At 42.1% G+C, this 26,480-nt stretch overlaps 1 protein-coding gene across 1 annotated transcript in view; it reads left to right on the plus strand.

The window, feature by feature from the left end:
- The window catches only part of SLC6A11 (solute carrier family 6 member 11), a 359,320-nt gene that overhangs the window by 89,618 nt on the left and 243,222 nt on the right, over positions 1 to 26,480 (plus strand). The window contains 1 exon segment of the mRNA XM_029600769.1: positions 262 to 394. Coding sequence (XP_029456629.1) covers positions 262 to 394 — 133 coding nt within the window.

Consider the following 26,480-nt stretch of genomic DNA (forward strand, 5'->3'; position numbering starts at 1 on the left):
AAACCCCTTCAAAATTGACTCCCCGGGCTTCAGCTGATGCTTTGAAGCTCTGCCCATGAGACATTGTTAAACTGCTACACTTAGCCCATTTAAAAAAAATTATTTGGTGGTAAAGATTTGATTTCTCCATGTAAACCCATAGATGACTTTTTCTTTCTGGGAGCAGTACCGAAGCATCAACTTTCAAGATTGCTTGTATTTGTTTAGAAACTTGGAATGTGTGTTCTTTATTTAGACTTTACTCTGCTGTGTTCTTTGTAGACGCAGGGTGCTCGCCATTTCAGATGGAATTGAACACATTGGAAATCTTCGTTGGGAGCTGGCTCTCTGTCTTCTTGCTGCCTGGACTATCTGCTACTTTTGCATTTGGAAAGGAACAAAGTCAACCGGAAAGGTAAGAGTCAAAATACGAAGCCTTCAAGAGGAAGGAAAGTACAATGTTGCTGAGAAACTGATTGTTTTGAAACCCATAATTGTCATGGCAAAATTTTCCTGTAAGTACATCATGTTTTCTGTCCCCTGCAAAATACAAGAACTTTTTGCACACTGTTTTGTAATTGGTTTCTTTTCTGTTTACTAGAATGGAATATAGCTCCCTTAGAAAATAAATTCTGTTTTAACAGAAATCCAGTAGTCCTAGATTTTATGAAAATGACATAGGAGTGTTGTAAAAGTTTTAAGGAGAATTAATATTAGCAAAATTTAATTACTCTAACAGAATCCATCCATGAGTTACTTTATAAGAAAATACTTCAGTTTTTATAACTTGGATTTATTGCTAAAAGGCAAATACAGAAAATATTTCCAGAAATGTATATCAAACAGATGCTAATAATCACGTCTTTTTGTAATACTGCATGATACTTAATACTTTTACGAATGAGTGACTAAGCAAGATTCACATGGCATGAATGGTTATGCCAGGATACATCGTTAAGCAGAGAATGGAAAAATCAAGGATATTTAATTTATGTCAAAAAGTCATAACACTGTTCCAATATTTCCAGTGTACTTCTTTCCTCTATTTCTTTCTCCATTACTAACTCTCTGCCCCATCCCTATCTCTTTCCAGTCCTCAGACGGGAGTGTATCCTGGTTCCCATTAATGGACATAGCCATTTTATAACAATCGCACTATTATGTGTGCATGATATAAAATAGGATGTACGCACAATTTTATATGGATATGAGGGGATTTTGGTACATATGCGTGCCGATGCAATTACCAGTTTCCTCAGTCCATTCCCTCTTTGCCCAGTTAACTTCGACCTCCACCCTCCCAGTTAATAAGCCTCCCTTTTACCCTTTTAGTCCCAACCCTTAAAATATCGCTAACTAGCCTCATTTTGTTTGTTTTATTAGATACATGCCATCCATAGCAGAAGTAATGTTATGCAGTAGGGAACCCCAGTGTGTGCTTGTGCGCGTAAACACTTGCTCGTAGATTTCATTGAGAAATCTAGGAACACCCATGCCCCACCAGACCACACCCCCACCCTACCCTTTTTTGTAAAAAAAATATTTGTGCACATACTAGGAGATGTGCATGTACTCATTAGAGATGTGCATTTGTTTATCACGAATTAGGCAATTTCAACAAAATTGTCGAATTCGTCGTGGTTCGGGGGATGCGAACCACGAAATGGCCTTTCCACGAACTTCGGGGAAAATTTGTTTTCGGGTTAGTGCGGAGGGAAGGGCACATTTATTTAAAAAATAAAAAACACCCCAACCCTTAAAATTTACTGTATTACAACCCCCCCACCATCCCAATCCCTCTCCATGACTTACTAAAAGCCCTGGTGGTCCAGCAGGGCCCAGCGAGCGATCTCTCCTGATGGCCTGAGTGCAGGAGATCACTCCAGGACCCCTACTGGACCACCAGAGACTTTTGGCAAGGCTTGGGGGAGACTCCTGACCTTATAGAGTCCAACAGGATAAAGATCATACAAGAGACTAAATGCTCAGTAGAATATATATTGGTAGAAATCCCATGTGTGTTGGGTACGAGTATAGTGATAGGAATCGATTATTTACACTTTTGGATAATAGAAGGACTGGGGGCATTCATTGAAGTTAGCAAGTAGCACATTTAAGACTAATCAGAGAAAATTCTTTTTCACTCAACGCACAATTAAGCTTTGGAATTTGTTGCAGTTAGAGTAGCTGGGTTCAAAAAATGTTTGGAATAGTTCTTGGTGGAGAAGTCCATTATCTGCTATTAATCAAGTTTACTTAGGGAATAGCCTTACGATGTCACGGGGGCTACCGGTGCCATTGGTCGGCCCCTGACACATGGTAGGAGCACAAGATGGCGCTGGCCGTCCATTGCTCTTACCATGTGTCAGGGGGAGACCAATGGTACCAGTAGCCCCTGTGACATCATAAGGGCAAAGGGCCATGGGCGCCATTTTGATTCATAGCAGGCCCAACAGCCCAACGGCCCGGAGGTAGAGATCACTTGCGGGACCCCACTGGACCACCAGGGCTTTTAGGAAGTCTTGGGGAGGGATCGGGTTGTTGGGGGGGGGGGGGTTGTAATACAGTAAATTGTAAGGGTTGGGGTGTTTTTTTTTCCAAATCAGATTTTTTTTTATTCGTTTTTCCGGTATCGGTTTCGGGTTCCAGCTTCGTTTTTGCCGAAAACCGATCCGTGGTAAAACAAGTTTTCCCACAAAACGCCCGAACTAAAACCCGACCCGACGCAGAAAAATGAAGCTCATCTCTAATGCTCATGTGCTTTATAAAATCCATACAGTGTGCGTCAGCCCTACTTCTGCGCATATCTCCCGGCTTCACTTGTACGTAGGGCTTTTAAAATTTGATGTTTCAGTGAATAAGTAAAATCTGCACCCTGCAATGATATTGGGGCTAGTATTGGATTGTTAAATAATGTCTGAATCTCTTTATCAGAGTCAGTGTCCTTGTCTATAATATATTATTTAGGCTGTAATTTTGAGACAGCCTGCATAAGAATGTCGGCAAACGGGGGGGGGGGGGGGGGGGGCAAGATGGCACCCTGAACGGAGTCACAATTGAGCACTGCTCCATCCTCCTTTTCCTCTATCACTTACTTGTGCTTTAATGCCACCGAAATGCAAGGGCAGAGTGAGGGTTTTTCCCTTAATTCCTGCTCACTTTGAGGAACAGCCGCTCATTACCACCTTTATGTCTCAGGAAACTGCAAAAACTGGGGATGTTTCTCCTGCTGTGAGAACTGATGCAGGAGTGTTGTTCTTGCCTAGGGGTGAGGTTTCTCTCAGCATCCCCTCCCGCTGCTAGACCGCTGTTGGTCTGGAGGGAATCGGCTCCTGCTAAGTTGCTGGCGTCGCTGACTGATGATGTCAGTAATTTGACACTGCAGGACTGCAGGAAGAAGCACACAGTGAGCCAATGAGAAAAGTCATCAAACCATCTGTTCAGCATGGACAAGAAGCAGGAACCCCAGGGACTGTTTTTGCCATCAGAGGAGCTCCATCGATGTCCTCACTGACTGAAGGAGTCTCTGAGCCCCCGGATGAGTTGATGATCTTTCTAATGAAACCAGCAGTTGTAACACTTGACACTCTGTGGGAACTGACTGCAGGGCTTGCTTTTGCTATTAAGATCTCAATCAGAAGATCGATATGCTTACTGGATCATTTGATTCCAAAATTAAAGCCCAAGAAGAATCTCCACAAGCTTTAAAAACTTCAGTTGCGAAGTTACAATGAGACACTTTAGAGTTTAACAAATTTAAGGAAGCAACTATTAAAGATAGAAATGCGTTTTCAAGAAGGGTTGAGCTCCTGGAAAACTGGAATCATCGGTTGAATTTAAGACTTTTAAATTTTCCTCGTATACTGGGTGTACACCCTTTGTTTACCTTTAAAAGATATTTACGAGAGGTTCTCATGATTCCTGAGATTGAATTTCCTTCCATTAACAAAGTCTTTTTATTTCCGTTATCTTCTAGGAAAAGATGTTTACATGAGAATAAGGGGGGTTCTGAGGTTATTGTCCATTCTATGTTAATTGTGTTGCGGTTCTGGCCGTGAGCGCCGCAACCAGACCCTTCCTCCGTGCTTTTGGACCTATTCCCGCTTCTGGAGGCCTGGTTTGCGCCCTGTTTAGTGGCATCCCCACGGGGGCCGCGCTGCCAGGAAGCTTCCCATGGATGCCCTGCTTCTAGGCGCACGCACACGCCACTTGGACACTTTTCTAGGCCATTTCCCGCCATTGGTGACTCCGCCCAGTCCCTGACGTCAGATGCCGCGGCCTTGATAAGCCAGCTGTGGACACTCAGTCTTTGCCTTGCAACGGGTTTACCTCCTGGTTCCCTGTTGCGTCGTGCCCCGGAGTGAGCTGCCTTACTACTCACTCTGTTCCTGCTTGCCTGCTACAGTACCTGCTTGGTTCCTGCTTGCCTGCTACAGATCCTGCCTGGTTCCAGTACCCGAGTCCTGCTACAGTTTCTGCCTGGTTCCAGTACCCAAGTCCTGCTACAGTTCCTGCCTGGTTCCAGTACCCAAGCCCTGTTACAGTACTTGTCTACTGTTCTAGTTTGGTTCTAGTTCTCAGTCCTGATCAACAACCCGCCTAAGTCCCAGCGGCCGGGCCCCTACGGGCTCCTCCCGGGGGGGCTTCAGCTTCCAAGGGTGAAGCCACCTATGTGCCAGCAGTTGGGCTCCTACGGGCTCCTCCCGGGGAAGTACCAGCTTCCAGGGTGAAGAGCACCTCTACGTCCTGCCTGAACATCTGCCTCCCGGCCTGCCACATACTAGAGACATTGACCACCTTTCCCAGTCTCCTGCAGGTCAGCCCAAGGGTCCACTAAATTGAGACTCCATAACAAATTGTATCATTAATAGTTGAACAAGATATTAGTAAGCTGATGTCTTGTTATTTTTGTCACATAAATTCCTTGTTTCATAGGTCTAATGTTCGCATGTTTCCAGATATTTCTAAGATGACCCAGTAAAGGAGAAAATGATTTCTTTCAATGAGGCAGGAAACTAGCATCTATAGGTGCTTTGTTTATCTTTTGGTACCCTTGTAAATGTATTGTTAGAAAGGATAGTATTTTCTTTATCCTAGAGCAGTTGAGAGCTTTCTTAGATTCCAGAGCCTAGCTGTCGTGACACAAGTATCTTGTTATGTCTAGTAATTAAAATAGTTATTAACTATGTAATAAGCCAATGTATTTAATTGTGTTTTATATCTATGTTTCTTTATTGCTCTCTTTGTTTGGCTTATACAGTATTTCATTGTTATTTTTGATGTGATATTTGTAAGCATGGAAAACTTCAAAATTAAAAAAAAAAATGTCGGCAAATACATGCCTAAGTTAAACCAACTTTCAAAGCAAACTTAAGTGCATGTGTTCATTATGAAAATTATCCCACCTAAACCATCTTGACACGTTTATGCCTACTAATTGGTGCACTTGAGTTTCAAGAAAATGTATGCTCAAACTTCTGAAAATGCAAAATAGGTACAAAAGTCCAAATTCCTTTCCATCTCCAGTCCCTAGAATGCCTGTGCTTAGTCCAAGGAAACCTATGTGCATGCAGGACAGACGAGTTAAGTTTTACCTTTGTATCTGGCAGACAATTTCATAACTTAATTTCTCAGGTAAAACAATGTTTTACTCACAGAAATGCCTTTGAAAATTACCCTCTAAGTCAAATGGAAGTGTGAAACCTCTAGCGTTTTTGGGAATAGTGCAAAAGAGGCTTATGTAAGTTTGAAGTATGTACTGTGCTTCATATGCTAAAATATTGAATATATGAGCTTTAAGGGCATGAAGTACTAACAAACTTTTCCTAAGTCTCTGGGAAAAATGGTTAAAGGTAAATGTTTAAACCCGCGTGTGGGCGTATATGTGCGCACAGTTCCTGGCGCATGCACATGGACATACCAATTTTATAATATGCACGTGTCAACATGCGCATTTACAAAATCCACTACCCATATGCACATGCGCACAATTTTATATCGGTCTGCACATGAATGCCGATTTGCGTGCGTAAGGGGGGAAATTTTACTATATGCGCACGGCGATGTAGTGTGCCCTAATCCCAGGTCCCTTCCAGTCCACTCCAATAAAGGAGTGGACTGGGAGGGAACTTCCTAAACCCCCTACCTAACCTGCCTCCCTTTTCCCCTACTAACCCCGACCCCTAAAACCCCTCTAACTTACCTATTTTTTTTAATTGCGTACCTGCTGTCCATAGCAGTAGCAAGTTGCATGGGCAGGTCAGCTGTCGGTGCACACTTCACTGGGACAGTGCCTAATGGTGATGTCCTGGCCCACCCCTTTCTCCCAAACCCATTCTTGGGCGCATACTGGGTACAAATTATATCGCAATGATAGGGAACATCAACTTGGTGGGGGTGTGGCACTTTATGTCCGGGAGGGTATAGAGTCCAACAGGATAAAGATCATATAAGAGACTAAATGCTCAGTAGAATATATATGGGTAGAAATCCCACGTGTGTTGGGTGCGAGTATAGTGATAGGAATCGGTTATTTACACTTTTGGATAATAGAAAGACTAGGGTGCATTCATTGAAGTTAGCAAGTGGCACATTTAAGACTAATCAGAGAAAATTCTTTTTCACTTAATGCACAATTAAGCTTTGGAATTTGTTGCCAGAGGATGTGGTTAGTGCAGTTAGAGTAGCTGGGTTCAAAAAATGTTTGAATAAGTTCTTGGAGAAGTCCATTAACTGCTATTAATCAAGTTTACTTAGGAAATAGCCACTGCTATTAATTGCATCAGTAGCATGGGTTCTTCTTAGTGTTTGGGTAATTGCCAGGTTCTTGTGGCCTGGTTTTTGGCCTCTGTTGGAAACAGGATGCTGGGCTTGATGGATCCTTGGTCTGACCCAGCATGGCAATTTCTTATGTTCTTATATGCGAGTGGCGGCGGGCATTTAAAATTCCTGCAGTGCACGCGTGGCCCAGCCACGCATATATCTCCGGGTTTTCACACGTGCCAGGTTTTTAAAATCAGCCCTTTAATACATAGACCCCTAAAAGTTGCTTAAACATGTCTCCAAAGTCACTAAGTATGATGACTTTTACAGCAGAGTAAGAGAACAGGGGCGAAACCATAAGCCCTGACCTTCACACTTAATGTTTCCTGTGCTGCAACTGACAGGCCAATGCAATATTGACTCGCGTAAAAAGAGCACCCATTTTCCTAACGTGCGTCCAGCCACCTCTTCTGGGCACATAATGCATTATTTTAATGAGGGGTTGCGCTAAAAAGGACATGCTAGGTATAAATTGTGCGTCCCTGGCATGTCCATGGCATCGGGTGCCCAGGAGAAGTGGCTATGTGCCGAAAGTAAAACGCATGCTTAATTAATGAGCGTCCATTTTCCTAACCTGCTCACAGCCATGAGTTAGGAAAATAGATGATCAATTAATGGGTGTCCGTTTCCCTAACCTGACCACTGGCAAAAAAAATTTTTCATACTGCTTCCTTTGGTTTCTCCTATTTAGTATCAGGACAATACTAAATAGGAAGAATTGCAGAAAAGCAGTATTTTGGGCTTTTTTGTGGCTTTGTGTGTGTGTGTGTGTGTGTGGGGGGGGGGGGGGGGTTAGATGGCTCAGAGCATGTAAGACTTATCGCCAGCCCTGGAGCTGGCATTTCAAGCACACAGTGATTGATTTTTTTGCATCTGAAGGTAATAGCTAATAGCCTAATCTACATGCATTTACATGTGATGAGCGCTATTGGCTACACACTGGTTTGAACATATGTTTTGAGCGCTGTAATCCTCTTACTGCATTGGATGTTAAGCCTAGCATGTCCAAACGCATGTCCGAGAGCTTGTTAGTCTGTGCATTAGGATCAGCACACGATATAGCATCAGCCTGTGAGTGTTTAAAGTGGCAGTGATGCGACCAGTTACTATGTGCTATTGCTCACTACCCTCCTTTACCCTCCAACACACACACATACACATATATACACAGTTCTCCAAATCCATGCTCATGAATTAATGACTAGAAGGGGAAATTTGTATTCAAGATATAAAAATTTAATGCAAGGGGATTATGAGAGGGTATCTGATCTTCAGGGTGTTTAACAGTCCCATAATGATCTGGAGTCGAAATGAAACACCAGAAGCAAGGCTGGGGCTGTATACCCCTCTCTGCCCTTTTATGATTGATGACTAAGTATCCTCTACATCGGGCATCAAGGTGGCAGTATGTGCCACATCTATCATGTGGCTTTTATTCAAAGGAACATTTAAAAAATGGCAAATTTTCAGTTAATTCCTCTGACTGTATATGTAACACCACCCCCAAACCCTAAGTTTGCAGGTATTATTTCTGCTATATTTAAAGCATTTAGATGAATCTAGGGGAGAGATTGCTGTTTTAGAAATTGGGATATTCCCACCCCTCACAGGGAGGGCATAATGGACATTGATTCAGATCAGAAGAAGAGGTGCACTATGGACAGAGAAATTGCAGTCATTGGAGTTGTTGTTTTGCTTTTTATGCTGATGATCTTTTATATTTTAGTTTCTTAAATTGAAGAAAACCTATTTTTTATGAGCACCACTACTGGACTGCAGGCTGCGTTCTTTCTTGGTGACCCCAAATTTGTAAGATCCTTACTTTTGTGAGTACCTTTTGAACTGAGATTTGAAGAGTGATTGAGACTGACTGTCCATGTTTTAAATCTCCCCACTGTACCAAGAGTCCCGGAGGTTATAATCTCCTCCCCACTCCTTCCCACTCCTCCCCCTAGCATCCCAGTGGCTACTGTTGTTGTGAGATGGCAGAAAGGGTTAGAGGTCTAGGACTTTGAACTGTATGGCCCCTTTATTAAATGAAAAGGGGGTTACAGGCACATCAGATAGGGATTTCTGAGTGAAATTATTTCATGAGTTTGAAAGTAAAGCAGAGTATTTTACCTTTGTAGAAATAGCTCCTCATGAAATATTTATACGTCTTTCCTAATCAACATTACTTGTCTTTAGATTTTCCATTAAAATTCCTAAACGGTTATAGTACCATTAACATAATCTTTGTAGCTCATCATGTTAAAGATCCCCTAAGGGGACTTTTTTTTTTTGCCAATATTTTCATATTAATGTAACTAAATGAGAGGGGGTGAATAATTGTATTTTTTGCCCTTTATTATCTATTTCACATAAATATGTTGTATATCACACCATAGTTTCTTCCTTAGAATTCAGATAATCTTCTTTCCTGTGATGTGAGATCAGTAAAAGGTAAGCGACCATAATCATGTCCGACAAACCCACTTTTGCCTATGTCAAGAAGGGATTATATTTTTTGCCTGCCTCTCACCTATCTATTCACATGACCCCCATTTGCCAAACTACTAAATGTGACCCTTAAGTACTATAAACAGCAGGGCACCATACATAACTGCCTTTATTTTGGAATGTTAGAGTTCTGCTGATATCTGTAAGGTGCATAGGCTTCATTCCATTTGTTACTGACACCAGCAGGTCCCCTTGACATTGGTACAGGCTGGTCTTAAATGTACAACTGACTTTCTGCTACAGATGACTGATACATTGAGATCCACAAACAGATCTGGTTTATAGCATATCTGCATAAAATAATCACCAGATATATTTACATCCATGTGGTCAAAGAACCCAGTTAATCTCCACAATCTGTTTGCAACCCTGCAGGAGCAGTGTTACTTATGTTTTCCTTGTGCATAGTGTATGAAATCTTACACTGACTAAAACTTTTCTATGACTTTTTTATTTTATCTATTTTTTTATTTATTAATTAAAAATCCTTACATCCCACTAAATCCAATTATGTTGTCCATTGCGGGTTACAAATTAAAAAACATGCACAATCGAACAAATACAAATTTAGACTCCCATTATATATAATACATAATGAATATTTACATAAAACAATCCTTAAAAAACAAACCTTTTACTAATTTCCAAAATGTTTTTATATCTTCCTCCTGCCTCATTTGAAAGGCCATTCCAAATGAGAGGCACTGCTAAAGACAAAGATCTCAATCTGCTCTGCTGTAGTCTATAGTCCTGGCTAGAAGGGACAGCTTAGTGACGTGAGCCTGTAGATCGTATGCTTGCTGTGGAGTTTATCACTTTAGTGCAGGAGCAGCCACACAAGAATGCTCCCCATAAAGCAGATTGTGCTTAATGACCATCACTTTAAAAACTGCTCTCTTCTTTATTGGAAGCCAATGAAAATCTTTTAACACTGGTGTTATATGGTCACGATATCCTACTCTACTTAAAACTTGAGCTGCTGCATTTTGGACCAATTCCAGAACACGAAATAATTTATCAGGTAACCTTAATCTAGATGACCGAGAACCAGAGACTAATACAGTTCAAAATAATTATTTTATTTGAAGCACATTTTCAAACAGTCTTAGCAGCTTGAGTTATAAAAAGCCCCATTAACTACTTTCCTAATACGAGGTTTAAAAGTTAAGACATAATCTAAAATCACTCCTAAAATTTTGCCTTCTAAGTGAACAGATAACACAGTATGCTCTTCTTTTAGCATAAAATTTTGTTGCTCTGGGTCACGCTTCCCTATCCAGAACAACTTTGTTTTTTTAATGTTTAAACACAGGCCATGATTCCCCAGCCATGCCTTAATTTTTGAAATGGCAAATTCAAGCTTAGAGGAATGGAATACATTGCAAGAATCACATGGAACAAAAAAAACTATATGTCATCCGCATACACAATGTAAGTCCCAGTCTCCGAAAAACCTCGCCCAATAGAGATATATAAATAATAAAAAGGACCAAAGATACAGAGGATCCTTGCTGTACTCCTGAATTTATAGAGTACCATTCTGATTGTTTCCCATTATAACTTATTGCTTTCTCTCTTGAAGACCTGGGACATTACTTTGCCGTGTGTGCCATTTTTTCACCACCACTGTAATAAAAGGCCATGACGCACAGTATCAAATGCAGCAAAAATATCTAAATGCATTAATATCCCACTACCATTTTTCACTAGCTGACAATATAAACAATCAAGAAGAGAAAGCAACAGAAGCTCAGTACTGTGTCCTTTCCAAAAGGCAAATTGTTGATTATGAAGTACACTATTTTCAGTTAAAACTCATCTAACTGAAGCAGTACACATTTATCAAGAATTTTATCCATAGTAAGCTAAATTTGAGATCAGGCTAGCTAACTCAGAGGAATCAATTGTTAACTCTTTCCTAACAGGGGTAATTTTCCATTATAATCAATGAAAAAAAACAAAACCCACAGAACCTTAAAGCTTGTAAAAGTTGCTAGATTAATAGGTTGGGAAGTTGCTAGATTAATAGGTTGGGAAACTGTGGTTCAGATATTGTTCAAGAATAGGTAAAAGATTAATGAGGACTACTGCCCACATGATTTACTGATGTACTTCAAATTTGATCTGAAGAAACTGCTTCTAAGGCTGAAAGTATAATTGTTTCCATGCCACCTGTATCCTTGACATTCATTCTGAGGCAGTCTGGTTGGGTGTCAACTAGTGCTGTGTGATAATTATGATTTTTGCCACTGATATTTACTGTGAACTGGGCTGGGACCATCAATTTATTTCACATAGACCAGAAAGCATAGGTCTGATAGCAACAACCTTTGTAATTCACTGAATAAAAGCAGTGGCTTCACTTGTGAGGAGGAAGTGATGTCACTGCCCAGCATGGCAGGGAGAAGCTCTGACCAAAAAATAATCAAACCAGCCAAAATCAGCTGTTTTTTTTTTTATTGAAGTGAAGCACCACAACATAGTGGATCTCTGCTTGCGTTGATTCAGCAACATGGCAAAGCAGAAAAACAGCAGAGATAAAGAACTTTTTTGCTGTGGGAAGAATACTGTGACATGTGATTAGGCCTCATTTGGTTCAGAGAATGAGGCTGATAAGGAGTCAGAGAGAAGCTGTGACCAGATGGCAATTAGCCAATCTGAGCTCAGAGCTTGGTTTAAAGAACTAAAAGCAGATGAGGCCCTTATTAAAGGAGATATATTGGATCTGAAGGGGGACATGTTAGAGATTGGTGGCAGGATTGATGAGGCCGAACAGCGAATTGAGGAACAAGCAGTGCAAATGGTAGAAATCCAAAAGTTGAAGACCTTGAAAACAGGTCAAAGAAAATAATATCCATGTAAGAGGTCTACCTAAAATTGACAAGGGCTGTCATAAAACTACTATCAACATTTGTTAGGTACTCGCCTCCTGACGGTGTGGACCTGTGGGACTCCTCCCCACAGGTGGTAACAACTCTTACCTCAGGCCAAGGGTTCATAAAACCCACGAATCCTAACAGATACTTGATGAACAGGTTCCATATGAGGCTCTTCATTTTGAAAGAGAGCATACCCACAAGATGTTGCCATGTGATGTGGTCATCTATTTGTGGGATTTACCTTTAAGACATGATTGTAGGGAAAGCGATAAATCTGGGAGTTCGTGTGGAAATGCCATAAGTTTGAAATTTATAATGATTTATCCCCCACAATGTTTAGGAGGAGGAGGGAGATGAAAGAGATCATAATTAAGATAAAGAATGTGAATGTGAAATATCGATGTCTCTTCCCCTTTTGGCTTGGTCTTCAATGTTAGTGACTCCAATTTTTTAAGGCCCACACACTGTAGGTGAGATTGAAGAAGCCATGAATAAAGCTGGCCTGTCTTCTGAATCTCAGCTGGGGGCTAATAGAAGTAAGGATAAAATGGCGGCCTCCTCCACTCAAAGAGACATCTCCAAGAGGAAGCATGTAGTTCTGTCAAGTAGATGAATTCTACTTGAAGGGTCAGCTCTGGTCAAAGGGGCTGGGGGTGTAGTCAACATGAAGAGAGGGAACTTCTGCCTGGCTAAGATTTATCTTCAGTGATCAGTTTATTGGATGGATTGCAAGAAAAATAATTCATTGCTGGTTCTGGACTTTTAAAAAAATTAAACACTGCATGGCTGGTAATTATGGGCTTCTGCCATCTTGGTCAGGTTGCTGTTCCTCATTAATGACTTATCTCTATGAAGAGGGTGTTGGCAGAGATATTGATGATTAGTTTCTATGGGGACTAGGAGTGGGAGAGGTAGGGTGGGAGGTAGGGGAAAGGGTGGGTTTATGGTGTGGAAGGAGGGATGGCAGGGACAGTGGCAAGAAAGAATTTAGTCTGGGGCTGTGGAGGCTTAAATGTTATGGATTATTTTTCTTGGAATTAATGCTTACTAAACATATTCTTTAAATATGTGTGGCTTGAACATTCCCATGAAGCATCAAAATTGTTTAAAGAAGCAAGAAGAATGAAAGCAAATATTATTTTGATACACCCGATGAGTGATGATGAAAGATTGATGATTCATAGAGATTATAATCAGTTTTGTTGTGTCTAACTGTTTGAAAAATAGAACTTGTGGGATTGGTATATTGTTCCATAAGAGCATAAGTGCTAAGGTGTGTAATATCAGGAGGGACAAAGAGGTAATATTTATATTTCTTAATTTTGATATAGAGGGAACTTTTGTGATTCATTTGGGCGCAGAAGCCTCCAAATTTCTACAACTGTTTTATTTTGGTTGCATTGGGATGGTATTTTGGGTGTTCCCAAAGTTGAAGCATACTATAAAGCTGCCTAATTAAAGGCAGTCGTAGAATGGCAAGGATCAATAAATCCTAAACAGTGGGTGACAATAGAGCTTTTTTGCAGCAGCATATAGCTTTGCAGACTACCCTCAGCTCTTAAACAGGTGAGAGAGCCAGTGAACCTTTTTATGAAACATACAGTCCAGCTGTGGGATACTGTGAGGGAAAAATGGTCTTTTGAGGAAAATTCTCCCTCCATGCTCCTATTAGATATAATGGAGGCTTCCTTAAGCAGGTCATCTGCTTTCGTTTGACATCTTGGCCCCGAAATATGATTTACCTTCCTCTCAGCAGTACCAATGGTTTCAATTGAAACAGTTTGTAGATCACAATGATAATTGGATGGGATACTATTATGACCGTCAGTCGCAGACAGCTGCGACCGTGTCTACTTGCATCTTGTGTTACTCTTCTCCCCTCTCCGGGCCTTCTCGCAATGGAGGCTAGTCTCTACCACTGCGTACCGCAAGGTTCCTCGTGGCAGCTGGGACGCCGCCACCACCCATGCCGACTCCAGGCCTTCCTAGGCGTGCACGCTACAGCTACGGTGGGAACCTCAGGGGCATCCCCGACTGATGACATCACTTGGTCAGGGTTCTTAAGCACCGCCTTCGCCCCTTGCTTGCTGACTTGGCAATGAGTTCCATCACTACTCTGCTTGCTCCTGTCTCCTCGGATCTGTGGTGGCTGTCTCGGACCTATCGGACTCTGGACCCTGGCTCAGGTACCCACACCTCGGGGGCCTGCTGGCGCTCTTTTTAGTCTCCTGGTTTCCCCTGCTCCTAGCGCTAGCCTTGCACCTTCCAGGAGACCTACCCGCCGGCCTTCCCGCTCCTCGGGGTTGCCCCTGAGAACTGTCTCACCACTTGGGAGACTCATCTCCATGCATCCCTGCTCCTCGGGGCAGTGCCTGTTCTACGTCAGCGACTGCCCATGCTTTCCCACTCTTCGAGGCAGTACCTATATTCTACACCAGAGACTGTCTGTACTTCCCCGCTCCTCGGGGCAAGTGCCTACGTTCCACATCGGTGACTGTCTGTGCTTCCCCGTTACAGGGTAGTGCCTATGTCCAAAACCAGAGACTGCCTGTGCTTTCCCACTCCTCGGGGCAGTGCCTACATTCCACGCCGGTGGCTGCCTGTGCTTCCCTGTTCCTCGGGGCAGTGCCTTCCTTTGCATCAGTGACTATACTCACACCTCCCCGCTTCTTGGGGTGGTGCCTCTATTCCTCTACCAGAGGTTTCACAGTGTTCAGCCCCGCTCCTCGGGGTTGCTTACATCATTACCTGGAGACCCGACTCGGGGCTTCCCTGCTCCACAAGTTAGCCTACCCTACGTCATAGCATCAGTGCCTTCCTCGCTATGCAGCTCCGCCCCTCGGGGCTGTCTCAGCAGTATACCTTCTGCACTTTCTGCCTCACACTCCCTGTTCCTCTGGCCTGCCTAGCGCCGCTCTCTCTTGGAGGTCTCTGCCCAGGTACTGCTCTCCAGCCCAACCTGTATACTGTGGGGTCCCTCAGGACTGAATTTCTCACCCCGCTCCTCAGGACCTTCCCGCAGAACCTCTCCTTGAGTTCCTGCTACACCTGACCTCACCTCCTGACGGTGTGGACCTGTGGGGCTCCTCCCTACAGGTGGTAACAACTCTTACCTCGGGCCAAGGGTTCACAAAACCCACAAATCCTAACAGATACTTGATGGACATTCCAGAGCTTCAGTTCCTCTGATTTGAATTTTACTCTTTTATTTACAAGGAGCTGCATGCATTATCCTTCCCTAGATGTGCAGGCCTGGAAAGGATCTGGGAGAAGGAACTCTCTATGGATCCAGACATATTTAATTGGAATAACTATTGGATGAGCATAATGAAAACTTCTTTATCAGTTAGACTCACCCAATCTCTGTATTTCTTAACGCATTGTAGTACCTAGCCATCTATGAAATTGTACAAGGCAGGGTTATGACCTTATGGGTGATGTTGGCATTATGATAGTTAAGAGGGACTTAAGAGCACATGTTTTTTGGTTGCATTAAAATCTACCTATTTTGGGCTCAAGTCTGGGACTTCATTTGTAAAATTATTCCATTAAACGTTTGTTTCTTTCCAGATTGTTATTCTAAGATCCCAAGTGTTTAAAGTGTCTATTTCATCTAACACATGTACATTGTTAGATATTTTTACCCTAGTCCTGCAAGCTGTTTTAAGTAAATAGAAGGATCATAGCCTCTTGAATTTTTTTTTCTTGGTGGAATACTATATGTATGATTTACAGATTTGAAATTATGGCTAATGGCAGACTTAGCCGTAAGGCTAAACTCTATACTGCTTGGAAAGTTGTTGGTAACTTTTTTGCTTTGTAGTGCTTTCATTGATTATATTATTGTTATGATGTCATACTGTATGATTTTTTTAAATCTTTGGCTGATTGTTATCATGCGTATTTGCTTTTGTTTGTTTGTTCTTGGTTTGTGCTTTTTCTTTCAATAAAAAAAATTGAACTCAAAATGGAGACTTCCTTCCAGGAAGAAAATCGATGATTTTTAAGAAATGGGAAGAAAAGGCACTGAACACATTTTCTAAATTTGTGGGGAAACTGGACTGTTTAGTTTGTAATTCTTAAGAAAAAATATGGACAGCTTAATAATGTTGGGTTTTTTTTAATTCCTTCTGGTGAGACATTACTTGGAAAAATACATAGGTAAATCTACAATACAAAGGAGTTTTGCAGTAAATTGCTGGTTTCTAAAGGACTTATATCTCGAGGATATAAAATTCGTATTTAAACATGAAATGGCCTGGGAAAAGAATTTGGATTCTTTCCTAGCGGAGGAGGATTGGAAGAAAATATAATCTAGACTGGCTAAAGCCTCCATCTCTGCTCATTTGTTTAAGAATTCCTAACAAATTTATTATAGATGGAACCTTATATCTTAATTGTATACGAAAGTATCTAATTTATATTGGCAAAGGTGTGGGAGGTGGGTGTGATAGAGCACAGTTGGTGGGATTGTTCCGTGATTGTTCCATTCTGGATAAAGATCTAGAAACGTATTCAGGATATATAACAGATGTTCAGGTGGAATGGCATCCCACATGTTTCCCATTTAGCACTTTAAATGAGGAGGTGCCCTTATATATATCAATAGACTAATTAAGCAAATTCTAATTGCTGCAAGGTGCACATTGGAAGATGATACATCCCCCTAGCTCACTTGAGTTGTGTAGGCGAGAATGGTGAATATATATACAGCTAGTTATTATGATATTCTGGTTGCTTTTAGTAAAACTTGTCAGCTGTTTGAAGATTGAGACAAAATTTACCAGACTGGCAAGAATGGGGGGGGGGGGGGGGGGGGAGAGAGAGAGGGTGGAAAGAGTAGGGAGTTGGATGGGTAAGTAAACTGTTTTATGTTCTTTTTTGGTTGCCAAAGAAGCTGAATCAGTTGTAGTTATAACTGGTGATTAGGTCTATGGGTCTGAAGGCTTTCAGATTTGAAGGTTATGGTTGAATATATTTCTGGATGGTCCTGGCTTGGGACTGATGTTTAATGATGTGGAAATTTTGACTTGTTAAACATTAAAAAAAAAAAGGAATGTCTTTTTGATATAAAATTATGTATATTATTGTACTAATCTACTGGCTTGTCTAATGGCCAATCTTATTTCTATGTTAGTTACTTAACAGGATTAGAAAGAAATTCCTTGATTTATTCCCAGTATTTATAAAACCTCACTTTCTTTCTACTTATGTTAACACAGACAATTGTCATATTTATTATTTCCAGTTCCATGTCCTACTGTCATCATGACCCCATGAGTGTGTGTATGGACTATGTTTAAGGTGGGTTGGCATCATGGCTCAATAGTAGTACTATGCACTGTCATATAGAAAATCAGGGTTTGATCCTCACATACAACTGTTGCTCTTTAGGCCAGCTAGGGCTGAGGAGGGAAACCCAGTCATCATTCAATTGCAGCATCCAACAAGCAGGTTTAAGTTACATCAATATTAAGTTCTGGAAGGAGTTTTGGATCTGTGACTCTTGGCCAAGGTCTGTCGCTGTGGTGGATGGGCTAAATTGTAGTGGGATGAGGGATACAAAATGGGGAAAATCTTTAGGCTCAAGGCTCTCTCTGGTTTAGGGCCAGGAGGGCAGGGACACATGAGGGTCCCGGGGTAATTCCTTTAATTTTCTCCCAGTCCAACACAGTCCAGGGGCCTCAGGACAGGATACCTTTTTCAATGGGGGAGGACTAAATCCTCTAGGGCCCAAGATTATTTGGGGGACTTATTGCCCTGGGGGGTAATCAGTCTCTATTCACTTCAAGGGATGTGAGTGCCACAAAAGACTCTGGAGGCTCAGACTGAGTGTCTAATATTATATCTTTACTATTACAGTTCTTAAATAGCAAATTGGCACTATTCACATCAGTTCATGGCTTAAAATAGGTAACATTTATAGTTCTCCAATTTATCTGTACAAGTGTCTCTCAGTATTAAGCAGGGAACTCTCATCCCTCTATGGTTTAAACAAACAAGGTTCCCAGTCGGGCAGGGTATCCATAGATGGCATGGAAAATCCTTTCCAAAAATACTGATTGACAAGTCTCTCTTAAGTGTCTATCTCCCAGGTTGAAGACTGTGAGGGATGTCCTCAGAATAGAAATTTAGGTCTTACTCAGTTTGCTTCGTCAATTGTCTGAACAGGATTTTTCTTAGGAAAAGTTCAGTAATAGGGAACACAGCATCTCTATACAGATGTTACCTCTTCAGGCAAGAAGGGTGGCAAAACTTTTTTCCTGTGGTTACTGGTTAGAAAAGATCTTCACACAAACAAGTAAATTTTAAAAGGAGCGCGCATGTACCCATAAACGCACATATTGGGCACGCAAGCAAAAATACGCTCAATTTTATATTGCGCACGCACTATTTAAAATGTATCCTTACCGCGCATATGTGTTGGAGCATTTATGCACATGAGAGAGAGAGACTCTTTAAAGAGACAATCTGACACTTTATGTATCTCCAACTGTAAGATGGGGCACTTTCAACTCAGGGTGGGTTTTGGGGGAGAGAGCAGTGTTACAAGGATCTACAGACCCTTGTGCCCTAGGCAGACCTATATAACACTGCCGCCCCCAAAACCCACCCTGAGTTGAATGTAGTGGGAGATATATAGAGTTTCTGTCTCTTTAAAAGAGATTCTCTCTCTATATATATTTCTTTCTTTCTTTCTCTTTCTCTCTTCTCTCTTTCTTTCTCCTCACCCCAGTGTTCAGGATCCCTCTGGCCCAAAATCTCCAGACTTGCACCTCATTAGGGTCAGTAGTAGTCTTGGCCTCACCCCTTTTCTGCCTCCTTATTCTTGACACGTGCACAGGTATGTACATGCGTACTTCTCGCTTCTTAAAATTCACATTGCTCATGCGCGGCCCACATACTCATGTATGGGTCTATTCTTGTGAGAGCAACAGTTTTAAAATTTACCTGAATGGTAGCAAAAATCTGGAATCCTCCTGCAACGGGTCACCAATTGGAATCTTCCCTACCTCCTGTTCTAACCTATCTAGCAGAGACCCTCAAATTCCTCCAACCAGGGCTTTCACAGGAGAAAATCCAAAAAAGGCAAAAACATCCAAAAATCAATCAAAAACAGAAACAACACTCAGACAGGTACTGCTCCCCCTTCACACTAGGGTATTGGCCCAGACTGTGTAACCCAGTACCCAAGCTGGGGAACAATTCAAGAAAAACACTCCTATTCTCTCTAACTCTTAACCAAAATGCCACACCTAGAACTGCTGGAGCCTGCTTTTATAAGCAGCAGGGGGTTGGCCATTCCAGCAACCTCAGTGGAGGAGCTGTTCAGAAATGGTACACTCCTCCCTCCACTACCTTTCCCATCCCAGCTCCCAGGGTTCAAGACTAGGGCCTTTTCATGCTGATCCCAAAGGGTCATCACAGAGGTCACTTCCAAATGAGCTTTAATCTAAAAGGATCAAGAGGAAATTGTTGAACAAAATAATAATGAAGAGGGGGAAATCCACCGGATACAGTTCATAATCCCATCTATTTTTAACTAACTAAAGACATAGTACCATAGTAAGGACAGCAGAAAAAGACCAGATGGTCCATCCAGGCTGCCCATCAAGTTTCTTTTGGTAACTGTGGCTCCATGCAGTTTACCCACAAGCCTTATATTAAGGGTAGCAATATTTCCAAACTAAACCAAGCAACTATCAAACCATTACAAAATTGTTTTTACAGGTGAGCAGCCTTCACGATAATTAGACAATGCTGCTTGAATGTGCTTTGCATTTTGGACTTGGCCATGGAAGCAGTCCTGTGCTTTATTTCTACTGTCTGCATATCAGTTTCCCAGACCATAAAAGTCTGGGCCTAGCTGTCATCTGAATCTAATTCCCCCTTTTTGACCCTGCCATTGAAGCAGAGAGTGATGTTGCAGTTGTGTCACAAACATCAGGCTAATTGGTTAAGGGTAATTGTTCCCATGCCTTCTGTTTAGGATAGTAACTGCTGTTCCATGCAGGTTACCCCCATGTACCCTTTTCTTCATGTCCAACCTCTAAACTGGACGCGCGTATGTCCCGAGGCTTGAAAAAAGGGATGGGGGAAGTCCGGGGCGGGGGCATGGCCAGAGACCTCCGTAGGGCCTCTAGACCAGGGGATCATGCAGGCACAACTTGTAAAACAAAGGTGAGGGGGGTTTTAGGTAGGGCTGCGGGGCGGGTTAGGTAGGGGAAGGTGGGGGAAGGTGGGGGCGGATGGAAGGAAAGTTCCCTCCGAGGCCGTTCCAATTTCGGAGCGGCCTCGGAGGGAACGGGGAAAACCATCGGGGCTCCCCTAGGGTTCAGCATGCGCAAGGTGCACTAGTGTGCACCCCCTTGCGTGTGCTGACCCAGGATTTTATAACATGCACGCGCATGTTATAAAATTGGGCGTATATTTGTGCATGCCAGGTTGTGCGCATAAATGTACACCCGCGCGTACCTCTTAAAATCCGGCCCATTATGTAGTTGGAAACCAGGAGCAATGAACCATCTCCACTGTTCATGACAACCAGTATGATATTTTAAAGATATAAAAGTTGAGGGATCAACAGGGGATACTTTATGCCAAAAATTTTAATTTTCTAAAATTATTTATATAAATTTCACAATAAACACAAAATATGAATTGAAGGAAATAAATAACAACTGTTCCAATATAAATTGCAATATCAAACCATCCAGAACTGTGGATGAAGTGAATTACAAATTTTATAAATATAAATAGGAAATTGATCAAGAACAAAATAACTCCAAAAGAGAGAGATACTGTTAGAAACGCCAGCTGCGGCGACCTGAGGCCGGGTGTCATGGCCGCCGGCCGGGTGTCATGGCTGCCATCTGCGGCGGGCCGCAACCAGGGTCAGGCCAGCTGCCATGGCGTCAGTAACTCACCCCGAAGCATTGGAGGCTCCTGCGGTGGCAGGTAGCCTTCTTTTTCAACTTCTTCACGGCTGCTGCCGCTGCCGCTGCCTAGACCAGCCACATGGTTCTTGGCCAGCCTGGCTCCTCCCCCTCAGCCTCCTAGGAGCCACGCGCGTGGCTGAAGAGAGAATTTAAAGGAGCCATGACAGGAAATTATCATGGCTCCCACTGGGACTCCTCCCTCCAGTTCCTGTATTTAAGGCAAGGTCTGATACTCAGACCTTGCCTTGGTATTGAGGCTCTGTGCTTGGTTCCTGTGTCTGTGTTCCGGATCCGCGCTCCGTCCCACTTCTGCTCTTCTCCTTGTTGGACTGACTCTTTGGCTCCTGACCCTCGGACTGGTAGTGGTGATCTTCTGTTATTGACTCGGACTGGCTCTGGACCATTCTCCTTCTTTGCTCCTGGATTGGCTTCGGACCATTCTCCCATCTGCTCCTGGACCGGTTCTCGACCTCTCTCTCGACTTTGACCCTTGGACTGGATTGGGACTATCCTTCGACGTATACTCCTGGACTGATCACGACCTGCTGGAGGTGCCAGCCATCTGGAACCCACGACCTGCAGGAGGCACCTGCATCCAGACCATCTTCACTCTTCAGGGAGTCTCCTAAGTCCCAGTGGCCGTATCCCTACGGGCTCCTCCCGGGGGGATCATGAGCTTCCAGGGTGAAGCCTTCACCTAAACATCTTCAACAGGCCTTGCCACCCGACGGTAGAGACCGAAGAGGGTTGACTTCCTTTTTCAGTAGCGTTGACTCTAGCTCAGAACAGGAGTCCACTTTCTGATTCATAACAGATACTACTCCGCTAGAAGTGGAAGACCCAAAATTAAATAAGGAAAAATAGCAAAACATCACTCTCATATATGTAGCCTGTGTTATATTAATTTATAGGATCCATGTTGACATAACTCAAGTAGAAGTATCTCTGGAAAATAAGAAATAGCTTATCCTTGTGCTTTAAGGAAAATTAAGAATGTTTTCAGCTGTAATGGCTGAAAGAAAATAAAATTATTTCCTTGATGCATCAGAATACATTTGCAAGGGGATTTTAAATAAAATGTAGCACCAAGCCCTAATATCCAGCTCTTTTAATAACAACAACTTCTTCCTGGTCTTCTGAGTTGTCTTAGATAAACCAGGGGACATGTTCATTCTTTGTTCATGAAACAATGAAGAGTGATTATGAGAGTAGATTTTCAAAACCAGATCTCTGTCCATTTCCAAAGCATACTCTACAATCAAAGTTCCTCTACCCGGATTATCATCTTGAGAGACTTCAAGCATAGCAGAGACATCCAAATTGTCCCTTTATGCCAATGGCTCAATTTTGCCTTTTTTTTACCTGCCACATCACTTTTAAATGTTGGAAGAAAATATACCTTACTCAAAGGCGATAATTGCTTCAAATAATATTTCTTAACCATTTCATAAGGCAAGAATTTTACATTAGGAAAATTCAGTAATTTCAACATATCTCAATTCTACCTATTAGAAATGAATTATCTTTAGCCAGAGCAGTATCAAGGCCCTATAATGAGGTAAACTGTGAAGAAAATTGAGTGGTGGGTTGATCCAGATTGGTCTCCTATTCTTGGACAAGACGAGATGAAAAAGCATATAGCTAGCTGAGTCACACAACTTGCCAACAACTTGATTTATTTATTTATTTATTTATTTTGTATACCAACATTCGATCGAGATATCACATCGGTTTCCAGGTAACGGGTTGAATAGGGCGAGATCTGCCCTATTTTACATTTAACAAGATAACAATTAATTAAACTATTGATGTTACAAGATCAATAAGAGACAACTACCAGAGGACAGCAAGCCTCCCCCACTCTCAGGCTGGGCAGGGATTATAATTTTGAGAGTAATCTTAACTCCCTCCACAGCCACCTGTTCCTCTTTTTCATTTTCTAGGCACAGTTGGATCATCATCACACCTACCTCCGGCAGAGAACTCGGGTCTTCAAATGGCCACTTTGGGTGTTCTATTGAGGACAGGCTGCCTTCCATCTAACCATCCACTTGTACATGAAACATTTGACTGTATTGGGACCCTTACTTTTCAATATATTTATAAATGATCTGGAAAGAAATATGACGAGTGAGATAATCAAATTTGCAGATGACACAAAATTGTTCAGAGTAGTTAAATCAAGGCAGATTGTAATAAATTGCAGGAAGACCTTGTGAGACTGGAAAGTTGGGCATCCAAATGGCAGATGAAATTTAATGTGGATAAGTGCAAGGTGATGCACATAGGGAAAAATAACCCATGCTATAATTACACAATGTTGGGTTCCATATTAGGTGCTACAACCCAAGAAAGAGATCTAGGTGTCATAGTGGATAACACATTGAAATCGTCGGCTCAGTGTGCTGCGGCAGTCAAAAAGCAAACAGAATGTTGGGAATTATTAGAAAGGGAATGGTGAATAAAACAGAAAATGTCATAATGCCTCTGTATCGCTCCATGGTGAGACCGTACCTTGAATATTGTGTTCAATTCTGGTCGCCGCATCTCAAAAAAGATATAATTACGATGGAGAAGGTACAGAGAAGGGCTACCAAAATGATAAGGGGAATGGAACAGCTCCCCTTTGAGGAAAGACTAAAGAGGTTAGGGCTTTTCAGCTTGGAGAAGAGGCGGCTGAGGGGGGATATGATAGAGATGTTTAAAATCATGAGAGGTCTAGAACGGGTAGATGTGAATCGGTTATTTATTCTTTCGGATAATAGAAAGACTAGGGGGCACTCCATGAAGTTAGCATGTGGCACATTTAAAACTAATCGGAGAAAGTTCTTTTTTACTCAATGCACAATTAAACTCTGGAATTTGTTACCAGAGAATGTGGTTCGTGCAGTTAGTATAGCTGTGTTTAAAAAAGGATTGGATAAGTTCTTGGAGGAGAAGTCCATTACCTGCTATTAAGTTCACTTAGGGGTAGATTTTAAAAAGCTTTTACTCAAGTAAGTGGGCTTTTCAAAATTGCTACAATATATGCCATTGAATTGTCCATAGGATTTACTCAAGTAAGTGCACTTTACTCGAGTAAATAGCTTTTGAAAATTGCTACGATAGTATGTCACATTTACATGCGTAACTCCTTTGAAAATGACCCCCTTAGAGAATAGCCACTGCCATTAGCAATGGTAACATGGAATAGACTTAGTTTTTGGGTACTTGCCAGGTTCTTATGGCCTGGATTGGCCACTGTTGGAAACAGGATGCTGGGCTTGTTGGACCCTTGGTCTGACCCAGTATGGCATTTTCTTATGTTCTTATGTTCTTATGACTTCTGCATACCAGAATTCTTCTGGCAGAGGTGAAGGAGCGCAGACGTCAGGGATAGGGAAATGCTGATGTTTAAGATACCCAATCCCCTTCTCAAAGTAGCCTCAGATCAAGATTCCACAGGCAGTAAGACACACAGATTTAACAGGTCAACAGAGGCAGGAGTTACGGCAGGGTAATCCTGTATCTTGGCTTTACGTTTCTTCTCCTTGAGGCAAAAGGATGGAAATTGATACAAAGGAATTACGGAGCTCACCTGACTGCATCTAATCAAGTTGTCATCATGGGTCTCCCCTGGCAGAACTTTTATAAAGTGGTCATTGCTAGAGAAGAATGTTGTGTAACATGTTATAATTGTGCAACAAATTCAAAACATATATGGCCGAATTTTAAATCCCCTGCGCGCATAAAAAACGGGAGTCACATACATGGCTGGGCTTTGCGCACGCCGCGCTCATCTTCAAAGAGGGAGGGGCGGAGCTGGAGGTGGCCGGTACAGTGGCCATTTTCCGCTGTGCTGGGAAAGTGCGCGCCAGCAGTCGGCCGGCACACGCAAATTGCTTCTGCTCCGGAGGAGCAGCAACTTAAAAAAAAAAAAAGGTAAGGTAGGTTAGATTTAGGGGGTGGGGAGAAGAGGGGAAGGGAGGTTAGGTAGGAGGGTAGGGAAGTTCCCTCTCAGTCCGCTCCTTAATTGGAGCGGACGGAGAGGGAACTGGGGAAGGCCGGGATGTGTTACCACGCGAAAATTGCATGTCCCCACCTTGCGCGTGCCGCCTGCACATGCGTGAGCAGATTATAAAATCCTGCACACTGATGCGTGAAAGTTATAAAATCAGCACATCCATATGGATGCGAGCGCGTAAGTTTAAAAATCTACCCCATAATATTTTAACTTCTTCTAACCTTTCTGTACCTGATTTTTTCCGTCTTTTACCCATTCACAAACTTTTCATTCTTTGTTTCTTTCATCATCCCCTACCCCTACAAGTTTGTCTTCCTTCTTTGTAACCTTCTCATTTCTATTCTATCTTTTTCCAACCTTCTCGCTCCATTATCCCTTTCTCCATCATCCTGCAACTTGCTGTTTCTCGCTACAGTCACTCTCTCTGCCACCTTTAACTCTTTATCTATATCTCCATCCCTACTATTCTCAAACTTCTCTTTCTTTCTCCTTTCTCCTTTCTCCTATTTTCTCCCTCATTCCTCCTTCCCTCACCCTTCTCTCATCTTTCCCTGCAGCTTTCTCTCTTGCTCTATTTCAAACCACCCTTCCTCCCCATTTCTTGTACTAATCTCTCCAACAACGGTTGCCAACCTTTCAGGATTGTCCTAGAATCTCCAGGAATTAGGTCCAGTTTCCAGGATACTGTTGTGAATAGTCCTGGAGAAAACTCATAGTTGATGCTCAGTAAAAGAGAGAATGCCAATAGGGATCCAGCTTATTAATGACCTCTCACCAGTTTCATATTTGTGAAAACTATAACACAAGCGGTGTTAGCAATGTCATGGTTTACACTGGAGGAAGATAAAATGAGCAAAGAGACTTAATTACTGGAGACCCAACACAGTGTGATATGAACACAATAACAATTATCCAATAATCTAATTAATGAATCAATCATTCATATTTCTTGAAATGAATCAATCATTTCATATTTCTTTTTCTTTATGGGTTGGTTTTTTTTTTTTAGAACTGAATGGAAGTGACATGCTTTAAGACCAATAACATGCATTAAATACTAAAGCAAATCCTTTCACACTTTTAAAAATTTGATTTATAGAATTACTCATGATTTTTTCAGTATTATTTTTTCAATATAACATGTCTGAATTTTGCATGGATATGAAAAATACACACACACACACACATCTATTTTCAACAAATTTCTTCCCCTAATAAACAAGTTTTGAAAACCCTAGTCCTTACAATAGAAACATAGAAATGACGGCAGAAGAAGACCAAACGGCCCATCCAGTCTGCCCAGCAAGTTTCGCACTTTTTTTTTTTTTCATACTTATCTGTTTCTCTTGGCTCTTAGTA

The sequence above is a fragment of the Rhinatrema bivittatum genome, chromosome 4 (assembly GCF_901001135.1).
Source record: "Rhinatrema bivittatum chromosome 4, aRhiBiv1.1, whole genome shotgun sequence".
NCBI classification, from domain to species: Eukaryota; Metazoa; Chordata; class Amphibia; order Gymnophiona; family Rhinatrematidae; genus Rhinatrema; species Rhinatrema bivittatum.